At 42.3% G+C, this 21,894-nt stretch overlaps 1 protein-coding gene across 5 annotated transcripts in view; it reads right to left on the reverse strand.

The window, feature by feature from the left end:
* The window catches only part of LOC144724386 (endophilin-B1-like), a 53,345-nt gene extending 33,988 nt beyond the window's left edge, over nt 1-19,357 (reverse strand). For 3 of the 5 annotated variants that reach the window (XM_078603473.1, XM_078603472.1, XM_078603471.1), the window contains exons 1-5: nt 19,083-19,357; nt 10,793-10,934; nt 4,905-5,033; nt 1,412-1,545; nt 161-253 (exon numbers count right to left, since the gene is read on the reverse strand). In XM_078603473.1, the coding sequence (XP_078459599.1) occupies nt 161-253; nt 1,412-1,545; nt 4,905-5,033; nt 10,793-10,934; nt 19,083-19,145 (561 nt within the window). In that variant the 5' untranslated portion in view covers nt 19,146-19,357. The remainder of the gene's footprint in view (nt 1-160; nt 254-1,411; nt 1,546-4,904; nt 5,034-10,792; nt 10,935-19,082) is intronic. The other 2 variants (XM_078603475.1, XM_078603476.1) reach the window with 2 other exon arrangements.
* Between the last annotated feature and the right edge of the window lie 2,537 nt (nt 19,358-21,894).

The raw sequence follows: 21,894 nt of genomic DNA on the forward strand, positions 1-21,894 counted from the left end.
GCTGACGGAATCCACACAATCAAACAGCAAAAACTGGTAAACATGGGGCACATGTTTATAGTTGAGCAGATTCCAGACACGGAGAGAATGTGTTTGGAACACGATGCGGCGCGCATCACGAGGCATGCTGCTGGTGGTGCGTTGTTAGCAAATTACTTACGCTGGCTCTCGCCTCAGCAGCCTTGGCTTTCCTCAGCCTTGTTTTCGATGCGTCCAGATCCAAGCGTTTGTGCTGGAGTAACTTGCGCTCTTTCTGTCACGCGCATGGCACGCAAGTAACACGCAGAAATATTTTCTCACAAGTTCACACCCCCCACCATCCCCTGGTTTCTCATTAAGTAACGGCACAGATGTCGCTCAATTCACAGCACCCACAGCATGTGATTTAGTTTATTTTAATTCCAAAATTTCAAAATGGCATATACTTTTTTTTCCCAGACAAACAATGTAAGCTCTAAAGTGTGATATTTTAGAACAAAAAAAAAAGATTTTGGTACTGTGGTGTTAAGAATTATGTCCTTCGAAAACAACACACACTCTAACCACTGCCAGATCGATGACCTACATTGAGATTTTGTTGGATATAAATGATGCACAGCTGGAAACAGTACAGCACAAACGAAAGTTGGATTAAGAAATTGGAACTTGAATCCAGACAATAGTTGGGGTATAGGGTCTAGGTCAGAGGTCGCAACCGGGTACCCGATACCCGTACCCTACCCGATACACGGCTACCCGTACCCAGCCGGGTACGGGTACGGGTACCCATTTGCGACCCTGGTGCGGCCGGGTACGGGTACGGGTAGACCGTGAGTCACTGGTGAGTAACCGTTTGTCATTAATTTCCCAACGTCTTGTCTCTTCTCACAATTCAAGTTCCTAGAATCAACCCACCCGCGCCTGCAACATGGCTTCATCCCAGAGGTCGCAATCGGGTACCCGATACCCGTACCCTACCCGTACCCGGCCGGGTACGGGTAGGGTATGGGTACGGCCGGGTACGGGTACGGGTACCCGTTTGCGACCCTGGTGCGGCCGGGTACGGGTAAGGAATCAAAACCCGTTTGCGACCTCTGGTCTAGGTTAAGCCATACTGAGCCACACCAGGAGGCTTTGGTTGGCCTCCCCAGCCATGGGTATGGCCCAGTGAAGGAATCCGATCAGAACGTTACAACAAAAATACAAAAACACGATAGGAGTGCAAAGTATAGGAAGGGTAAACAAATCGCTAATAAACCAATTTTATTTTATCAGGTAAAGGCCACTGAGCTATTAGCTTATTTTTCAGAAGCGACCTGGCCACAAATGATCGCTCAACTAGATAGCCAATCATGTGGGAATTTATATTAGCCAAATAATCTAAATAATATAAACGTTCAAGGGACGAGCAACAACCATGAGTGACACTCACTGCCATTGCCTTGTAGTCACCCTCCAGGAAGTTGCGCAGAGGGGTGAGGAAGTTGATGGTGGACGCTTGGACAAACTCCTTCTCGGCCAGGCCCAACAGCTTCTGCGACTCGCCGACCTTGATGAGGGCTCCGCCTGCGAGCACAGGGGAGACACACGGAGGACTTCCACTCCCAGGCCATACACAATGGGCAGATCGGTAACACCAAGCACTGGGTGCGTGTTTGTGCAAATGGCGCGAAGAATTACACCGCTCTCTATAGTTACGGCCTGTGACCAAATCACCTGAAATGTGCCGGATATCCATCATACCTCAGACACCGAGCAGGGCAGAACGTGCACGGTGTGCTTAGAAGGACGAACGCCGTTGACACAAGACAGGCGCAGTAGGCATTGTGGGTAGTGGAGGGCAGTGCAGCAAAGTCTATTGTTGTTCTGCACTCCCCCCCCACCGCCACCTTCACTGCTCCACACTGACCCAGTGGGTAAACTGGGGTCAAGTATCCCTCAAGGTATACAAGGCATGGAGAGTCCCCTCCCCCCCATCATCTAGCAGTGGAATAGCAAACGGGTTGTACTTGCAGTGGCGAAGTGATTCGTGCGTTGCACTATCAACCCGGTGACCTGAGTTTGATTCCTGGCTATGGCTAACATCAGTGACAAGTGAACCAGTCCTGTCTGCCCCCAACCAGTAACCAACGAGCACTGACAATCATGGTGAATTATGGTTAAACAATAGTCACGACTGACATGGTTTGGGCAGGCCTTCATCAAACACTGAACTAAGAAAGGAATGTAAATTATTAAGTATGTATGTGTGTGTAGAATACAAACACGGGCTGTATGTATTTGTATTTAATTGAACTAATATACGGCCATTTGTCAATCCGCCGCTGTATGAATTCAGGTCGCTGGACTTACAACAGAATATTCAAACCTGTGTGAATGCTTCATCACACATGAATATATTGTGTGCATATCATTATTTATTGTATTTGTTAGTCAGTCTCTATTTATGGGACCTCCTTTGCCAGTACCAAAATATAATAGGTTTAATGCAGACATGATTCCTCGTAAAAGGATTTAGTTTGGTGTTTTAACATCTTAACACAACTGATTTGTTGCCAGAAAAAAAGGGAAAAAACCTATTTTCAGTCTCTATTTAGAAATAAGATCTCACAATCCAATCATTAGGTAAAAAAATGGTATTCGACGCAAAAAACCCCATCAAAGTTCTTGAATCTAACAATATTTATATAATGCAAAAACAAATGCTACTCACTGCTGCCCAGAAAGGGCTGCATTGATATAATTCTGCTCACTGTGAGCCTATGGGGCTTCAATAATAAAATGCTGTTCAATGCTGGCCTATGGGCTTCAGTGATAAAAAGCTGTGAAATGTTAGCCTATGGGTCTCAAAAGATAAAACGTTGCTCAGTTTTGGCCGATGGGGCCCCTGTGATGAAATGCTGCTCAGAGCAAGTTCTATAGACTGCCCATGATAAAAAGCTATGTTTCGTCGAGATGGATGGCTGGCTGGTAAATGTACTAGCCTTGGGTATTCTAGAAACTAGACTATCTGGACGGAGGGTAATGGTGGAACCTTATTCATCACATAAGCCTTGCTCACACACTGAATAAAGTGAAACCAAGACATTCACCAGTCGAAATCAAAAGCAAAAAATACATACATGTGAAGCGGGAGAAATAATATTTAGGCGGCAGGTCAACTATCTAGTTTTATTGAATGCCAAAAGATTCACGGCAATTTATATTCATTTTATTTATTTATAAATTTAGACAAGAATGACATGTCAAAGTGATATGCTTGTAATCTGCCACTGCCTCTGTTCCAATATCTCATAAAATACCATGAAAAAAAACATCAATATCAGTAATAACTATATCCCCCAAATGGGGGACAAAACAATATTACAGAAATACGTGAAAAGCGGTGAGCTGGCAGTGTGTTACAGCCCACTATAGATCTCAACCCACTTCGATGTTTACCGTTTCATGCGTGCCGTGCTGACAACCTAAAATTGCAAATGTTGCACGCGCAGGCAGCGTGACTGGTCCATAAATGGTCTCTGAGCACCGTATTATTTACCCAGTTCCCACCCTGACAGTCAAGTCGTACGCAAGGTTCACCTTGTTGCCGCCCCTTGTTCTGATTCTGTGAATATGGGTTTATTGGAGGCTTGCTAGGATTATTAAAAGTCCCTCGTCTCACAGCTGGCGTATTCCCTAAAAAAATATTGCACTCGGTTATTTGAGAAAAAAAAAGGAATAGAAATTATTCGTGTCTACATCTGCATTCCTTTCCCTTTGTAAATTCCTACAGCTTGCGGTACCTTGATGTGACAGCACAGTTCAGATTGCCAAACAAAATCATATGATAACAGGTTTATATTCACACAAACAAGTAAAACATCCTCTACTGTAGTACTGTAGGTTGTATTTTAATACTCCACTCCTGTCTACTCCCTTGTCTATTTGCCACATTTTGAAAATGTTATTCCTACAACCGGTCATGGATGTGTCTCAATGCATGGGGGCCTACAATCTTCAGGGCGAAGACCTGCTTTTAGAAACTCAAAAGGTATTGGCAATTTGGCCACATTAGACATCTTATTGCCCTATTGTGGGATGTTAGCCCAGACACTAGGGTCAACCAACATTTTTGTTCTTTATGGATGCGTGCCACGGGCTATTTCATATCCACCGAGGAGACAGGACGGCATATTAACATCGTAAACACGCTACCTCATGCAGCAAACGTGTCCCCACAGCATCACACTGGGGTGTCGGTTGGGCCCTATGCCAGAGGAAGGAGTGCAATCACACTCAGCAGTGAACACTATACAGATACAGAAGCAGCCCAATGTATTCCCGTGTGATTTCACATTCAAATATTTACTCTGCTTAAACCCAAAGTACCTTTTTAATGTGATGATATTTGTTCCAAAGTACGATAATTTAAATTACTGAGGGTATATGCGGATTTTCTTTGCGTGTGAATGCCTCTTGTCCATATGTGAGCTTCCTTACACTTTACTTTTCGTAGTTTAATTTCATAACTATTTTGGTTCCTATTTTTTTTGCTGGCCTAGTGAACAATGGCAGTGTGCCTGGGCTGAAAGCTGACTTTGCCATGGTCACAATCAGCTTACACAAGCTGCCACCTTACAAATGGGACAGCATAACAGGTTTTGTTTCATTGTGGTGAGAAAACATACATATCCATTCAGCGTTAAAAAAAAAAAAAGGATTTAATCATATTTTTTACTGACTTGTGAAAAAAGATAAAGTCTCGAGGCCTCGTGAGTCTTTCCTGCAGAAATACTTGACGTTACAGTATTACCATTATCAGCGGTTGTAGGAATTTAGGTGTGGACTTTGTGGAATCGGCAGTGACCGCTAGGCTTTCTGGCTGCTACATACACAGCTTATTTAGGCATGCATGAGCAAGTGGCTGTGTATGTTGGCCTCACCATAGGGGGTTCCTGCACCAAAGTCATTGCCAGCATCGGTCATGTACTGGCCCAGCAGCTCCACCGTGCGTTGTCGGGCAGGCCCCTTCTTCTCCAGCTTCTCGTACACGAACTCCTCCACCCGTGCCGCTGCCGCACGCACGCACGCACACAAGTTAACCTCTCGCCGGTACGGCGGTTACTCCAGACTCTTGTGTTCATCCCTTCCAAACGCCAGGCACATGCCTCAAACGGAGGCTGCTAGCTCAAACGACAGAACCGGCCAGTAACGCAAGCGATAGTTGTACTTTATTGAGCCGCTGTAAGGAAAATTGATTCATGAATGGATTGTTTGAAGGTTGGTCTACCTAAGCTATGGTGGCTTTTGACAACCAATTTGTGCCTGCATGCAGTGGCACTTTATCACACTTATGCTTAGCAAACAGTTAGTGGCTGCTTCTGCTGAACCTTATCAATTAACTAATTGACAAACTAATGAGATAAATGAATATTTTTTACAGGGACACTTTATATCTAGAAAAATACACGCAGAAATATAGTGTCAAATTGCGGGCCATTTTAAATTCTGAGATTTCTCCTGAGAATCATATCACTCAATTTGTTTACATTCAATGTAAAGGACACAGTGTACTTTGACAAAGCCTTGTGCTATTGAGCAGGCACTTGCAGAAGCTGAACGTAATGACTACAGGCAAAATGGCCCAATGGTGAGTGTGTTGACCTCCAGGCCTGCCAGCCACCATTAAATTGTACTGAAAAAGTAAGGTGACAATTCAGTCAGATGTTGAACAATTGGCAATATTAAAAAGCCATCACCAGAGCACTCGGGATGACCTAACTATTTTAAATGGTCTGAGCATGTCAGCAGAATGCCAAATGAAAGGATCGCAGAGGCTCCACTGCTCAGCAAAGCGAAAAGAAAATTCCAGGGAGAATACCCAACAAGGGGTGGCAATGGAATTAGAGAAAGATGGGATTTAGCCTGAGAAAGCCTACAGACCACAATCCCACCCAGGGGAAGGTCAGTGGCAAGCAACAGCATATACTGCCACTACACCAAACAAGAGAAAGGAATAAAGCATTAATCGTATGTCACATGTTAGAATATTCAAGTGCCTTGGTGTTGTTTGAGTCTCTTGTAATTCTTGCAACATGCTATCTAGTCAATCTATCTCTTCATAAATCGGTTCACCCTATTTTATGAGCAACATTGTCAGTAACCCCTGTCTTTCAAGAAAAGTACAACACGATTTTCTGCTATTGCCTTTGTGGCTTCTCAAAGATGGGTGTGACCCATACACTTAAATGCATGATTGATAGTCTTCCAAGCAATTCACATTTTGAACTGTCCTGGGCATATCCTGCCGTGAGCAATCTCCACAAAAACCCGGTCAATCCAGTATGAAAAGAGAGCTTCCTCCAGCTTTAAGTAAGAATGTATATAAGATGACCCCCTCCCTTTACAGTTTGTAGACCTGTTGCAAGCAAACAGCCAGGCAAAGACAAGTGAGCTCCAAAACAGCTCGAAGGAGTAGCTATGTATATTACACTGATGTATCACACATGAGGCATTCATGAATGGGTGGCATTTATAGCCCTCTGCAGACCTGCTAGATCTATCTACATACAGCTGCAGGACTATAAGGGCTCTGCCAGATCCATTCTCTCCATATGAAGAGCGCACTTTGTCATCCACCACACAGCCTGCCCTACACTCTGCTCTGCTGTGCCCCACCTCCAGCATAGACCTGAAGCGCCTTGTAAGAAAAAAAAAAGTAATCTGTGACTCACACCTGAGCTCAGTGCAACCATTAAGCCATCGATCAATAAAACGTCAAGTCCATTGGAGAGGATGAATGCGAATAAAATAAAGGGCGTGTCAAATTTCACGAGCTGCTAAATTTCTCTAATGTGAAAATTACAAACCTAATTTTTAGAGCAGTGAGTGACGATAATGAAATGGGAAAAGGCCCACTGAATCGTTGCACCTCACAAGTGGGGCATTTGCTTCCCATACTCTAAAAATTAACCCGTAAAAACAAAGTTTTTCACTATAAATCCTTTATATGCGTGGCATCGGGGCGGCTAGAGTCCTCTCGTCCTCTGGCTTGAGATGGCTGCCACCTATGGGTCAGATGATTGTCTGCCACCATTAAGCAATTGGTAATTAAATATTTTTTTTCCCCTAAACAGTGTAAAATTGTGGAAATTTGTTTTCACGAAAATGTATTGTCACGCACAACGAGTCTGTGTGCAAAATGTCAGCTCAATTGGATCACGGAAAGTGGGTTAAAAAACGACCGAAAGATTTGCACGGTCCTAAGCAAGCAAGTGAACTTAATATAAAGGATTTTAAAATGTGCTCATCTGGAATTACATTTCTTGGTGCCGTCATATTACAGTTGAACTATGATGAATTGTTTTCCGCCAAATGGTTCATTTAAAATGTTAGACTTCAGTTTCACATGACCGAGAAAAACAAATGAAATTAGACAAATACATATATTTAGAAACTTAAAAAATTTTATCAACCAAATTTTAGAATGCTAGTTAAAGTCTCGTCTCCATGAAGGAACTCTTTAAAGTTAAAAAGCGAATTGTCACAAACATCGATAACTGATTCTCATGTGAGTCTTGTTGCGTGTTTTTGACGTATTGCAACACTGGACTCTCACCATCATATAAGCTTGAGACCTGTTCAACCCTCTGATTAAATCTATTGCGGAATGCTTCCTCACCCACCACAAACTATGCAAGCTCATATTTACGCAACCCACGAAAGGGCGTGTGCCCCACTCTGCTCGTTCTTTCCAACCTTCCGTCAGCGCGAATGCTGCCTTGGCTTTTATTCGCTAGACATTCACAGGAGTACCCTGTTGGGTTTACGGATATATACGGATCATTTGAGTTGGCGAGCTATCACTGCACGTTGCCTTGTTGGCCAAACATTAGTTTATCAGCCAAGTCCACTTTTACTTACCTTTGATTTAAAAATTACATTAAACTGGTTAGGATGGCTTGGGCAACCGTTTTATTGGCAGTCATGTGACTGGCCTCTGGTGTTCCAAGCCACAGATCTCGCCAGTGGGAATGGTTTGTGGGTTTTGTGTTTAAAACACCTGGCCATACACAATAAGCCGAATTGTGAAGGTAAACGCCTGCCTAGAAATGTTGATGTTGAGCCGATATGAACCGAAATGCACACAGATACATTAACCTAGAATGAGTCACAGTGTTCATGTCATAAATTAGGGCAGGTCTATTTCCAATCAAAGTGCAACTAAAATTCTTGCAAAACAATATCACATCTATAAAGGGAGGGTATAATCATGTTAACAGCCACAGCCATCCAAAGAGAGAATAATAAAAAGAAACACCACGCTCACATCTGTTAACAACAATTCATGGTTCTGGGCATACTTTTTGGGAAATACAGTCCTAGTGATGTTGCTAAGGCAGAGGAATTGAGGTTTTGTGTTGCGAGTGGTGTGCTATGTGCTGTGTGGAGGGAATGGGCATGGGAATTAGCCGTGAAGCAGAGGACGGAGTGCAGGAAGTAAATGAGGATAATTCTTTCATTGGCAACGTGGGGATTTCCCGACGAGGAAATATCAGCAAACAATAAACAACACTATTATAAGTTAACACTTCCACTCGCTCTAGTTTGTAGCTGTGCATGTTTGCAAAGACTCATATAAACAGCCGCTCTTACCAATTGACCAACTGGGAACACTAAACCCAGATGCACAACCATTATGCTCCACAACATTAACAATTCCTGAGTGGCCAACAGCTGGTACTGTCCGACACGTTCCTAGGATTGCACTCACAGAATTGCACTCGTGAAAAAACAGCAAATTAAATATATCCGTACATATGTTTCAACAGCAATGCTGACATAATATAAATTGTTCATGGTGAGTCAAATAAGTCAAAGTGTAGACCCGCAATTGTTTGCTCAAGCTACTCTTGGCAGAAGGGTCAACCACGAGGAGCCCAAGAGAACGTCTCCAGATGGTATTTGGTCTCCTCTTCCATGCCGGCAAGACTTCTTGGAAGAAGTGTCAGTACCTACACTTTATTCCACCCACACGCGATCGACAATCCGAATAACTGTCCTGTATTCTTGACTTAAAGCTTTCGTGACTGCAGGAGTTCATATTCTTTTGGTCTTTCGGTAAAGTCACGGAGATAGGTTCAAAGAAAATAACAAAAACCGACGACGTTTCGATCGCAACACAAGCGGTCGTCATCAGGAAAAGGGGGGTTAGCTTCTAAAGGCAAACTGTTCATAACCAAGCGGTTTTCCTTAAAACCCTCTGCTGCTAGACCACCCAGATTGTATGGCTTACCAAAAATACCATTGACTCATGGCTTACCAAAAATACCATTGACTCACCCACCGACAAACTGGCCCGATTTCTGTCCGAGACCTTACAACCATTCACTGGTAAGACCACCTCAGCTGTACGTAACTCAGCTCACTTGGCATCGTTAATTAAGGACATCTCACTATCTCCAGGTGATTTGCTCGTTAGTTTCGATGTAGTCTCTTTGTTTACCAAAGTTCCTGTGCCTGACACCATTGCAATAATTGAAGATTTGGTCCAACAAGGACTGAATGCTGATGTACCAGCCCTGGTGAGACACTGCCTCACCGACACTTATTTCACCTGGAATGGAACATTCTACAAACAAGTTGAAGGTACCCCAATGGGTTTTCCCTTATCTCCAGTTGTAGCCAATGTTTTAATGGAAAAATTTGAGACAGATGCCATCCAGGCATCCACTCTACGTCTGTTCTTGTGGAAGAGATACGTAGATGACACGTTTGTCATTTGGCCACATGGCCGACCAGCTCTGAACTAATTCCTCAACCACATCAATTCCATACACCCAGCCATCAAATTCACCATGGAGGTGGAAAAGGATAGCAAGCTACCATTCTTGGATGTTTTAATCGAAAAGAGACCAGATGGCTCAATGGTACACTCTGTCTACAGGAAAGCCACCCAAATGGATACATATCTAAAACCTGACTTCCACCACCATCCTTCCCAGAAGAATTCCCTCATCAAAACCCTACGCCATAGAGCCCAATGTATTTCCGACCATCATCACTTAGCCAGTGAACTGGAACACGTACACCAAGCTCTCAAGATGAATGGATATTCAGACTACACACTCCATAAAGCTATCAACCCAACCGTTGGGAAAGAACCATCTGAGGACCCAATCAAAACCATCACCTTGCCATATATAGCAGGGGTTACCAAAAACATTTTCCAAAATCATGAGCAAACACAAGATCCAGGTTCGATTTAACACAGTGCATAAAATTCGTAATCTGATCCCATCTGTGAAGGATGTGATCCCCGACATGCAAAACCCAGGCGCTCGGCGATCTTACATTGACATGCTAATTTTTGCCAGGCAGCCCTTTGATTGGTGGAAAACCCACCACCGCCGCAGTCGCTGCGCACCACTTACATTAACATTGGCTGCTGACATTTGGGCAACGCCCATTTCAAACCTTTATAAACAGTTTGCCTTTAGAAGCTAACCCCCCTTTTCCTGATGACGACCACTTGCGTTGCGATCGAAACATCATAGTTTTTTCTTATTTTCTTTGAACTTATCTACGTGACTATACCGAAAGACCCAAAGAATATGTCCTGTATTCATTTATACTGCTGGGTGGACAGAGGTGGGCGATTTAAGACACTTGTTCCATTGTTTCAACTGCCGAGCCAAGATATATAATCGAACTGGTGACCTCTGGTTTGCAGGTCCAGCGTGCTGCTAACCATATTACACCACAGAAAACATCCATGGCGAAGCAGAGGATCATTAATAGCCAACATGCATGGACACCGCGAGCCCCTTACTTGGGTTGGGCTGCAGCACCACCTCCGTCTGCCGCATGATCTTCTCCGTCCAGTTCTTGGTGCTGTCCGCTCGCGTCATCAGGTTCTCAAAGTGCGCGTCGAGCTCGGTGCGCTCCGCCCCACCGAGCTTCTCCTCTGTAAACTAATGGCAGCGAAACCACACGGGTGAAACCGTTTAATCGCCTTCACTATTGTGGCCGCGCGTATACGGTGAAGTCAATATGTGGTGGTGGCATGTTTTAATGCACTTGTTTGATTTAACGTGTCATCATATGCCAGTGTGCGTGGAGATACCCCAATGCACTGCAATGTTGAGGCCAAATTTGCAGCCTTAAACAGACTGTTCTCCTATAACGTGGTAATTGCGTTCCTAAAGAACACCACATTATTGAAAAATCGCGTTAAATAAATTTTATATAATACAGGGTAGGATCTGCGATAATAAGTGAGTTCCGTATGCAGGCTGAACAAAGACTGAGGTGCGTGGGTAGCATCTAGAAACATTCAGCAGCATCCCGCCTTGTGCAATGCTACACAGAGGCAGCCGTACAACCGCTTATTCCTACTCACCCGACATAGTTCTGTTCACGCCTTATATTTTAATTCGCATCCGGGTTATAAAAAATGCTTCCCTAATACATTCATCGTGTTATATCCAATCTGTGTTATAAAAACACGCGTTATAGGAGAACAGACTGTACTCAGTATGGCATGACTTGTTGTTTTTGCATCTATCTACAGCTGAAGTGAAAATCAACTTCGATTGCAGATCACAAATCTCTGTTTTGGTGTCTAAAGTGCATATTCTTATCTCTCAACTTTGCAAAATACACTTGTTGTCTCCGGGAGCTTTACCTGCTAAAATAAAGTCAATACGTCTGTATCTGTTGCGATGGTTAGGACACCCTTAATGGCATATATAAGGAACAAACAAAATGAGTACAGAGCAGGGAAATAGAGGCACAGGATAAAATAAACTCCATGGCAGCTGTACAGAACTGAAGGATACAGGATGACAGCACATCCCTATAGTTATGCATGCATGGTAGTGCACGCCTGTGATCAAATTCTTTGGAAGTAGGGTTAATGGATCATGCAGAGTTCATTGTGTGTGAAACATTCATCTGCCATGGCAGCAAGGTGCCAGTACGTGACACTACGGCATGTAAATTGCTGACGTAGGCTATGCAATTTTTTGTGATCAAGGTTCCCACAAACATAAATATTTACTGAAAAAAACAGCCTGATCAAGACACTTCCAAAATAGTTTTGCAAATGGGTTGAGTCCTTCCTGGCGAAAGTCAAATCATCAGCCATGATCTATCCACTGCTGTATGAAGGCTTCTCCAAGCCATTCCAATCCTCACTCTTGCAATGCAACCACCCATCTTGCTCCGGCACATGAGCTTATCTCATTCTTCGATTCAGGTGGTGGTTATCCTCTCGGGCATGTTCCCTTCTTTGGCTGCCAGTCCATTGTCAGTCTTGACCACCAGCTATCATTCCCTTCCAGTGACATGTCCTCAACTAGCCTACTTAATTTTTCTGAAGTCAATTATGCGTAATTTTCATTCGCTCTCAGATCCATTTTCTGTCTCTCAGTATAATTCCAAGCGGGCAATTTTCAATCCTTTATTACACACTTTTCAGCTTGCACTTAATTATCAATGTTTCCAATCCACGTATCATAGCAGGTAATAAACACTGATTTCAAAAAAGTTATTTCGGCATATTGGTATGTTGATTTTCATGATTAAGTTCAGTTTTCCATAAGGACCCCAACCTGCCCTCGCCCACCTATTTTATTTCAGAATTTTGGCCCTGGCCCACTTTCTATACAGTAATTGCCCAAGGCATAAGTACATACATTGGGAACAGAATAACAGAACATGTACAGGCCAACCAACCTGGGTAAAAAGCTATTATCATTACTATAACATGTATCCAGCAGCGGGTTAAAGAAGGAATATGATGAAATAGTTGATGCCTGCAGATACTGCTATATATGAAACACATTGCTTGGGATATTACTCACAGTAGCATTCGTTCCTTTGGTGCAGTCAACTGTGAATGGGCTTGGAGCTCAGGTCTATTAAACATGCTGTGCATCTGCGCTGAGATGCATTCAATTTTCGCTGAGCACAACTGGGAGCCTGAGTGCATGTTCTCCGAAGAGGTGTTTTCTCAGCGCTCCGACACGGTGCATTACACCCAGTCCACCCAGCTATCTCATAACATTGCTTTTAACGCCAAGTGATGTAATATGGGCTGAGAGGCAGGCTCTGAAATATTAACACCCCATTTCATAATCAATATTTTACCATCAACAGCCAGCAGTTATTTTTTTTATGCGCACACAGTTCATTATATAGTTATTAAAAACATCGCAAGGTGAATCATTATGAGTGTCGCCAGCCTACGATGAAAGCCCCCTTCAGGGCCCCATTCAGTGCTACAATGAGCAAATATGTTCCTCAGCCACTATGCTCATAGAAATTTGTGAGCGATATGCACAAATTTTCACTACACAAACTATCTCACAAATTTTAACTGCAAAGTAAAAGCAATAAAACGGGTAACCTTGGTAATGGTTATTAAACAAATATGCACTTAAATTTCGATTTAAAGCTTTTGTGACTGCAGGGATTCATCTTCTTGGTTCTTTCGGTAAAGTCACGTAGAAGGGAAATAATAAAATAATAAAAATCAAACATAATAAAATCATTCTCACGACGTTTGCACTTATGAAAATCAAACCATATTAATATTGTTTGGGTCTTCCGAAAGCCACGCAGATAGAAAAATAATCAAAATAATAACAATATCACGACGTTTCAATCGCAAAACAAGCAATCGTCTTCAGGTGAAAAAAGAGGGGGAAATCTGCAGAGACAGGCTGTTTATAAAGGTTTAGAGATGGGCGGGGCAGCTAATGTTAATGTAGGAGAGGTCTCCGTAACCTGCAGCAGGTCTACACCAATCAAAGAGCTGTTTATAAATGGTTTAGAGATCGGCGGGGCAGCTAATGCCAATGCGGGGGAGGTACTATGGAGCTGTGGGGGGTGGCCATTGTATCGTGAGAGATTAGCATGTCAATGTAAGAAATTTAAAGCTCTGCGAGAGCTCGAACAGCGCAATGGCCACATGGAGGTGGAAAAGAATGGCAAGCCGCCATTTACTAACAAAGCTAAAGGTGGCTGTGTTAGTGAATGTAACTCAGAGAGTCGAAAATAACTGCTAGGTAGGATAGGAACATCACAGCCAGTTATGACCTAAACTGGTTAATAACGTCCTTCCAATGATTGTTCAATTTGTACCCATCTTCTCAGTTGAAATTGTGCCTGTGTTGAAATATCTGGATGGTTTCATGAACGAATCTTTGTTGATAGCCAGTGGGTTTGTAGAGTACCTTTGTCTTGGCAAAATCAATTTCGCGTGTGCCCACAGCGTTAAAATAATGATCAGCCACGGCTGAGGTATTGGTCCTACCGTGTTTCAGATCTGCCTTATGTTCACGGACCCGGTCCGAGACGTCGCTTAGTTTCCCCAATGTAACTGCTGCCGCGGACACAGCTTAGTTTGTAGACACCGGGGTATTGCATGTCGGGGATCGCACCCTTCACAGAAGGGATCAAATCACGATTTTTATGTACTGTGTTGAATCGTACCTGGATCTTGTGTTTGCTCATGATTTTGGAAATCTTTTTGGTGACCCCTGCTATGTATGGCAAGGTGATGGTTTTGATTTGGTCCTCAGATGGTTCTCTCCCCAGGGCTGGGTTGATAGTTTTATGGATTGCGTCGTCCGAATATCCATTCCTCTTGAGGGATTGGTGTACATGCTCCAGTTCACTGGCTAGGTGGTGATGGTCGGAAATACAATGGCCACCCCCCATAGCCAACTCCACTAACACCGCCACCGTTAGCTGTGTTAGTAAATGGCGGCTTGACATTCTTTTCCACCTCCATGTGGCCATTGCGCTGTTCGAGCTCTCGCCGAGCTTCAAATTTCTTACATTGACATGCTAATCTCTCACGATACAATGGCCACCCCCCACAGCTCTGTAGTACCTCCCCAACATTTGCATTAGCTGCCCTGCCCATCTCTAAACCATTTGTAAACAATCTTGATTTGAAGCTTTCGTGACTGCAGGAATCCATATTCTTTGGTTCTTTCGGTAAAGTCACGTAGGTATAAAATAAAATAAATCACGACGTTTCGGGCACAACATAAGCGTCCGTCATCAGGTGGGAAAGCATGGTCTACTGCTAAACCTTTATAAACAGCCTGCCTCGGCAGGTTTCCCCCTCTTTTTAAATCCTTTATATTAAGTTCGCTTACTTGCTTGCGTGCTTGCTTGCGTGCTTGCTTGCTTGCTTACGACCGTGCAAATCTTTTGGTCGTTTTTTAACCCACTTCCCGTGATCCAATCGAGCTGACATTTTCCACACAGACTCGTTGTGCGAGACAATTAATGTTCGTGAAAAAAAAATTCCCAACATTTTACACTTTTTAGGCAAAATTTTTTTATTTTACATATATTCAAATAGAACGCACAGTGTAAGAGCCCAGAGCGTAACCCCTCCACAGGCCGTGGCGGAGTAGCGCAGTTGGTAGCGCCCTCGCTTCCCATGCCAAAGGTCGCGGGATCGATCCCCGCGTCCTCCACTTTTTAGGAAAAAATAAATTATATTTAATTACCAATTGCTTAATGGTGGCAGCCATTCATCTGACCCATAAGTGGCAGCCATCTCAAGCCAGAGGACGAGAGGACTCTAGCCGCCCGTTTCAAAGACCAATGTGGGCTGGGTTGTGGCCCACTGAACACGCATATAAAGGATTTATAGTGAAAAACTTTGTTTTTACGGGTTATTTTTTTCACCTGAAGATGATTGCTTGTGTTGCGATCGAAACGTCGTGATATAGTTATTATTTTGATTATTTTTTCCATCTACGTGGCTTTACCGAAAGACCCAAAGAATATGAATTCCTGCAGTCACGAAAGCTTTAAGTCAAGATCAAACCATATTATTGCAACAATGACTTCAACGTTCACACTTTCACAATGTGGTTTTATTCATACACTTATAAGCAAAGAATGCAAAGCCCCAGTTTTGGATGCTTATAAGTGACAAACCTGCACACCACTATCTGCCAATTTCATTCCAAATGGCTATGAAATAATCAATTTCCATTCTTGTGTGTTTACTATGCACCACACAGCATGTCAACAACACTGGATAATTTGTGGAATATATGTATACTGTACGTGAATATCGACACATTTATTAAAGTAACAGAGTTATGAACCACATTCATGTAGCGATACAAAAATAAATTTTTACAATAATTGTAATTTGAAAACTGGGATATGGGTTATGCAAAGGTGCACTATATTCTGATCTTGTAAATATGGAATAGTGTGTTCAGTTAATGTATTTGTCAAAAATTGGAAAATAAAAAACAGAGGCTTTACAAATAATAGGATTGCTTGAAAACCAATGTCAATACAAGCATAATGGAAGTAGAATTCACCTCCATGAAATTGGCACCGAAGGCAAAAGGGCAGAAATGTGTGCCATGGGCTAAACAGACACAATAATACCATGCTAACCAAGGGGTGTAGAGTTTCCCTGCGGGCTCAGAGAGGATCCCTTGTGTGTATTTTCCACACAGAGCACAGTAGCTACATATAGTATGTATGTTTGTTGAACTTCTTTCGCACAGTCCATAACTAGCCGTGCAAGGCGGAGGTTTGGGGGAACGACAACAAACTAAACACAAATAGCAGTGATAAAGAAATTATATTTCAAGCTGGCATGTATATGCAATATATAAACAAAATGTATTGCTAAACGTGAATTTATGAATGCGCAATGTTGACTACCATCCATCACATACACGCATGAATGTGTACATTACATATGCTACAAGGTGTTAAGTCGAGTAAATGTGGGTAAATGTAAGAACACGTTTGTGAAGTTTCACAAACCGAAATATCATTTATATGCCTTCACTGGGCAGACTACGAAGTTTTCACTATCCTTTGCCACACAAAACAGGCAGTAATAAATACTTAGGTTACTGAAATATTTACTGCACTGCAGCCGTAAATAAATCCTGATGGGACAATGCTTCTTTATGCACGTTGCTTTATATTACACTATGTAACACAATTTTCGTTCCTGGGTACTAAGTGTTATTTTTTTATTGCCTATACCTAAAAAGTATAGAAAATGGCTATTATTCCCCACAAACTTTGCTTTTGTGTCCAGGACTTTATGTGAATTAAAGACATAAATGCACACGTTTTCTCATTGAAAATAGGTAACTTTCAAAATATCACTGTCCTGGTCACAAAAGCAAAGTTTGTCGGGAATAATAGCCATTTTCTATACTTTTGAGGCACAAGCAATTTGGAAATAACACGTACTACCCAGGAACAAAAAAAAAGTGTTACAGAGTGTTATTAATGGAGTGGATTATTAACTTTGCTTTTGTGTCCTCGTCACAAAAGCAAAGTTTGTGGGGAATAATAGCCATTTTCTGTACTTTTGAGGCATATTAGGAAATAACACTTACTACCCAGGAACCACATTTTTTGTTTTGTTACAGTGTTATTAATCACACATTTCCGAAAGCACTACAATATCCTTTTGTGCGCCTCTTTATTTCTGCCCACAATAACTGTCTTAGGTATATATATAATCAGGGTATATTATTTATAGACAATCAAATACAATTTACAACAAAAAATTGCACAAATAAGCAAGTATAGGGCCATGCGTGGAATTACACTGACAAGAGACACACTTGGATTAGAGAACAAAAGCAAGTAAGATATATTATGCTGACTGTTAGGAAAAGTGGGCTTGGGCAGGATATATCGCTAGTGGTTGAGAATAACGATGGCCAAGGAAGGGAACACGTTCAAGATAACTCGAGAGATGGAGTGATGAAATCAGCTTATATGAAGGAACTAGATGAATTGTTTCATTGCAAGACTATGAGAGATGGTGATGACTTTGGGGGGGAGGGGGGGCATTGGATGGATAGATAGATCATGGATGATGGAGCAGTGCTATGAATCAATATGCATTCCAGAATACTGTGCTCCAGTTGTGAAAATTACCAAATAACTCTACTCATATGACTTGCATATTGATACATTAATTAATTGCATATAATTTTCAGGGGAACTGAATGTTGTTGATATACAGTCAAATGTATATTAGTAAGAATCAAATGTTAATGCGTCTAATTACAAAACCACTTACGCAGATTCTCCTAGGCCCACCATTTAAACACGACTAGATGCCATCTTTTAAATTAATGTGTTTCATTATCTATATATATATAATTTATTACATATACAGTGCACATAACACTCTTTAACAGGAAATATCCAAAATCTACTTGAATTAAATACATTGGACAAAACCACATTAAAAATGTAAGGAATGTACAGTGGTCAGCTGGTTTGCATAAGGTTATATTTTATCCCATTTTAAAATACAATTTCAGTGAGATTTTTTGGTTAGAGGTGGGGTTATTTGTTGATTTGCATTTCATAACATTTAAATCGACAAAGTAAACAAATTACAATACTGCGTTTCCATTCCAACTAATTTTGAAGAAATAAAAATGAACATAAATTCAGATCACATCCTTATTATATACATTCTCAAAATGTTGGTAAAAATTACACAAATTCACGCTGGTGACTTTTATCTTGCAATTCGTTGTGGCTGTCTACTCTGATCATGTGGCTGTTAAATTCGTCATGGGTTTCCTTCCAAAGCTCAAGACAAACGTCAGATTAAAAGTTTGGACATTTAACTTCAAAAGCCACACACAATCGATGTCCTAAAAATTACACCTTTACCTACATTTAATTTCCCACGTCACATACGCGCATCGATCAATTTACTCGCCTGCGATTGGCCACAGCGCGCGCGTGCCAAAATCGCACCAATCACATCAAGCAAAACACAGCCCTCCCGCTTATGCGATCTAGCAAATACAGCGCCCCGATTGCATGTCACCAAACGCCACATCAGCAGCAGCGACTTAAAACCACAAGTTCAACACCGCGCAAAATCGTCTTTATTCCCAACATTCACTTTAAAACGCCACTCGGACACGCGCACGTCAAACATATTCAGGTTTCCGCGACGTTTCTGTGGTGAGGCCTGGATGCCTTCGGGGCCTTACGGTTTTCCTAAAAGCGTCCCATAATATCGGGGCAATGCAGGGGGGGAGGGGGGGGGGAGACGCGGCGGTCATCACCTGAACGGCGCGGGTGAAGAACGTGCCAGCGTCAGACGCTAACTTCTTCATGTTGAAGTCCATGGCGAGGTGGCTCACGGGTTAAGCGCCGCAGACGTGCATGTAAGATCCCACCGACGCAGGCGATAGCAGTTCAAAATGTAAACGCGGTGCCGGTGTATGTGTGATGTTTTTTTTCTTTTTAACCGCCTTGAAGTATTTCCGAGTCCAATGGACGCGAGGCCTTCCCCCTCCCCTCAACACGCACAGGACATCCGGGGTGGGCAGACAGAAGCCTTCCCCCCCCCCCGCCCCCCCAGCTGTTGTGCCGCCCACAGCCTCTGTTTTCAAACAATGCGTTGTGTTTAAATTTCGATTTAAAGCTTTCGTGACTGCAGGGATTCATCTTCTTGGTTCTTTCGGTAAAGTCACGTAGAAGGGAAATAATAAAATAATAAAAATATAACATAATAAAATATAATTCTCACTTTTTTTAATTACTTTTTTCTTACTCGATTAGCTGAGCCTTCTTATCTGGGAGTTTGTTGAAGGATCTCAAAGTTATGTGGAATCCCTCCCCGTAGAGGCGGTTAAATTTCGATTTAAAGCTTTCGTGACTGCAGGGATTCATCTTCTTGGTTCTTTCGGTAAAGTCACGTAGAAGGGAAATTATAATTGTATTATGTTGAATTTTTATTATTTTATTATTTCCCTTCTACGTGACTTTACCGAAAGAACCAAGAAAATGCGTTGTGTGTCCCCTGGCCTTGCTGGGGTGGGTGGTGATGGTTGGGGGCATGTTATTTTCAGATCCCCGAATATTTATCTCCATAGAGTGGGGTTAATACGGTGAGCTGCAAAGCGCTTTTTTTCCTACAGATGTCCAGTTATTTATAAAACATTTTGACATATAAATGCCACGAGAGAGCGGGTGCTTTAAGAAAGCTTAAGTTATCAAGAGTTTTTTTTATTAATGCTCTGAATTATGTTTGGTTGTGTTCGCTATTTTAATGTTTCTACTTGCTTCGTTATTCAACGTATTTTTGTTTCGTGTCATTGACTTGCCGTTTTGCTGACCTAGATTACACCTTGCACATGTGGCTATCCTGGTCACTTCTTTGAACGCAATAAGTTGAAACGAAAGATATGGGCCACACAATGCAGGCAAGACACCAGACGGGGGGGCGGTTTGGACGTTGAGAGCACAGCAGTGCTGACAGCTCAAATAAGGCAGACTTCTACGAAACAGATATGACTGTAACACATTTCATACGACACGTGACTTACGTGAAACAGACGAGATCGTACATGTGAGAGTAGATGAGACTGTACAGAAAACACAGGCAAGACGCTATAAGGCAATTACATCGAATACTTAATCAAATTCCGAAGGTGTTTGGGGCAGGTTTGTAGGGGTGGCATAGGGGCAACAAAAAGGCCCTAACACTGCAAAAGTCTCCCGCTTGTAGGATGGCAAGGTTGAACTTCTGGCCACCGAGGTCACTCAGCCCATCATCCATAAACTGTGGATTTGCTAAGTTGAACAGAGCACAAGATCGCATGCGTGACTTGCTGGGGACTGAGGTATAGAGATGGATAAGTGAACAGGTCAGATATGTAAATATCAATAGAAATAGTGACACCACGCACAGATACTTCGATGGGTGTGGACAGGGCCTACATGTAATGGTCAACAGTTACAGCCTGGTTTAGAGCGTCTTTTATTCTATAACACATTGAAAACATCAATTGGATGGTTATAAAATATACACATCCTTGCAAAAAAAAACTAATCCTAATGACCTTGATAAAAAAAATGGCTGTTTTTGTCTGCAGATGCCTTCAGGATATCGTGATTGAGAAAGAAACATGATGCCTTGAATAAAGGTGTCAGTTTTGTACCAGTTAAAAGGGTAAAAACCTACCATTATATTTTGCCACTGGTAAAAGAGATCTCATAGTGTAAATGTTTACCCCGAACTCTCAATACTCTGATATTGCACTGTTTTTGAGTTGTACGCCTTCTGGTGTCATCTGGCCCTACACCAATGGGGACTAGGCTCTAAAGAAAGCCGTCTCGGGTGTGGGCCAATCAACTTCAAGGACAGTGCATATTATTATCCTTATCAGAGATGCTTCTTTTTGTTTGCTTTATTGACTACTTGTGTTGTGGTCATTGCAAACATGATGCCTTGAATAAAGGTGTCAGTTTTGTACCATTTAAAAGGGTAAAAACCTACCATTATATTTTGCCACTGGTAAAAGAGATCTCATAGTGTAAATGTTTACCCCGAACTCTCAATACTCTGATATTGCACTGTTTTTGAGTTGTACGCCTTCTGGTGTCATCTGGCCCTACACCAATGGGGACTAGGCTCTAAAGAAAGCCGTCTCGGGTGTGGGCCAATCAACTTCAAGGACAGTGCATATTATTATCCTTATCAGAGATGCTTCTTTTTGTTTGCTTTATTGACTACTTGTGTTGTGGTCATTGCAAACATGATGCCTTGAATAAAGGTGTCAGTTTTGTACCAGTTAAAAGGGTAAAAACCTACCATTAAGGCAAAATAAGCTTTGGGTGACAAATGCCATCTAATTACACCACTAACAAGGAACCGTAATGTGAAAACAATGCATACATCACAGTACACCGACTCCAGTGGGTTGTTAAGGAGAAAGAATTCCGTTTTGGATAATGGGAAGTTATTCTGCTTGTTAATGGTAACCCAGTTAATGATTGTCCTATGGGGAGACTGGTCCAAACCATACAAATGTGGCTTTTTCACCATTGATTCAGGATCTACAACAGGGACGAGCACCACCCCAATGCTGT

The sequence above is a fragment of the Lampetra planeri genome, chromosome 20, assembly GCF_965212315.1.
Source record: "Lampetra planeri chromosome 20, kcLamPlan1.2.h2, whole genome shotgun sequence".
Lineage (NCBI taxonomy): Eukaryota > Metazoa > Chordata > Hyperoartia > Petromyzontiformes > Petromyzontidae > Lampetra > Lampetra planeri.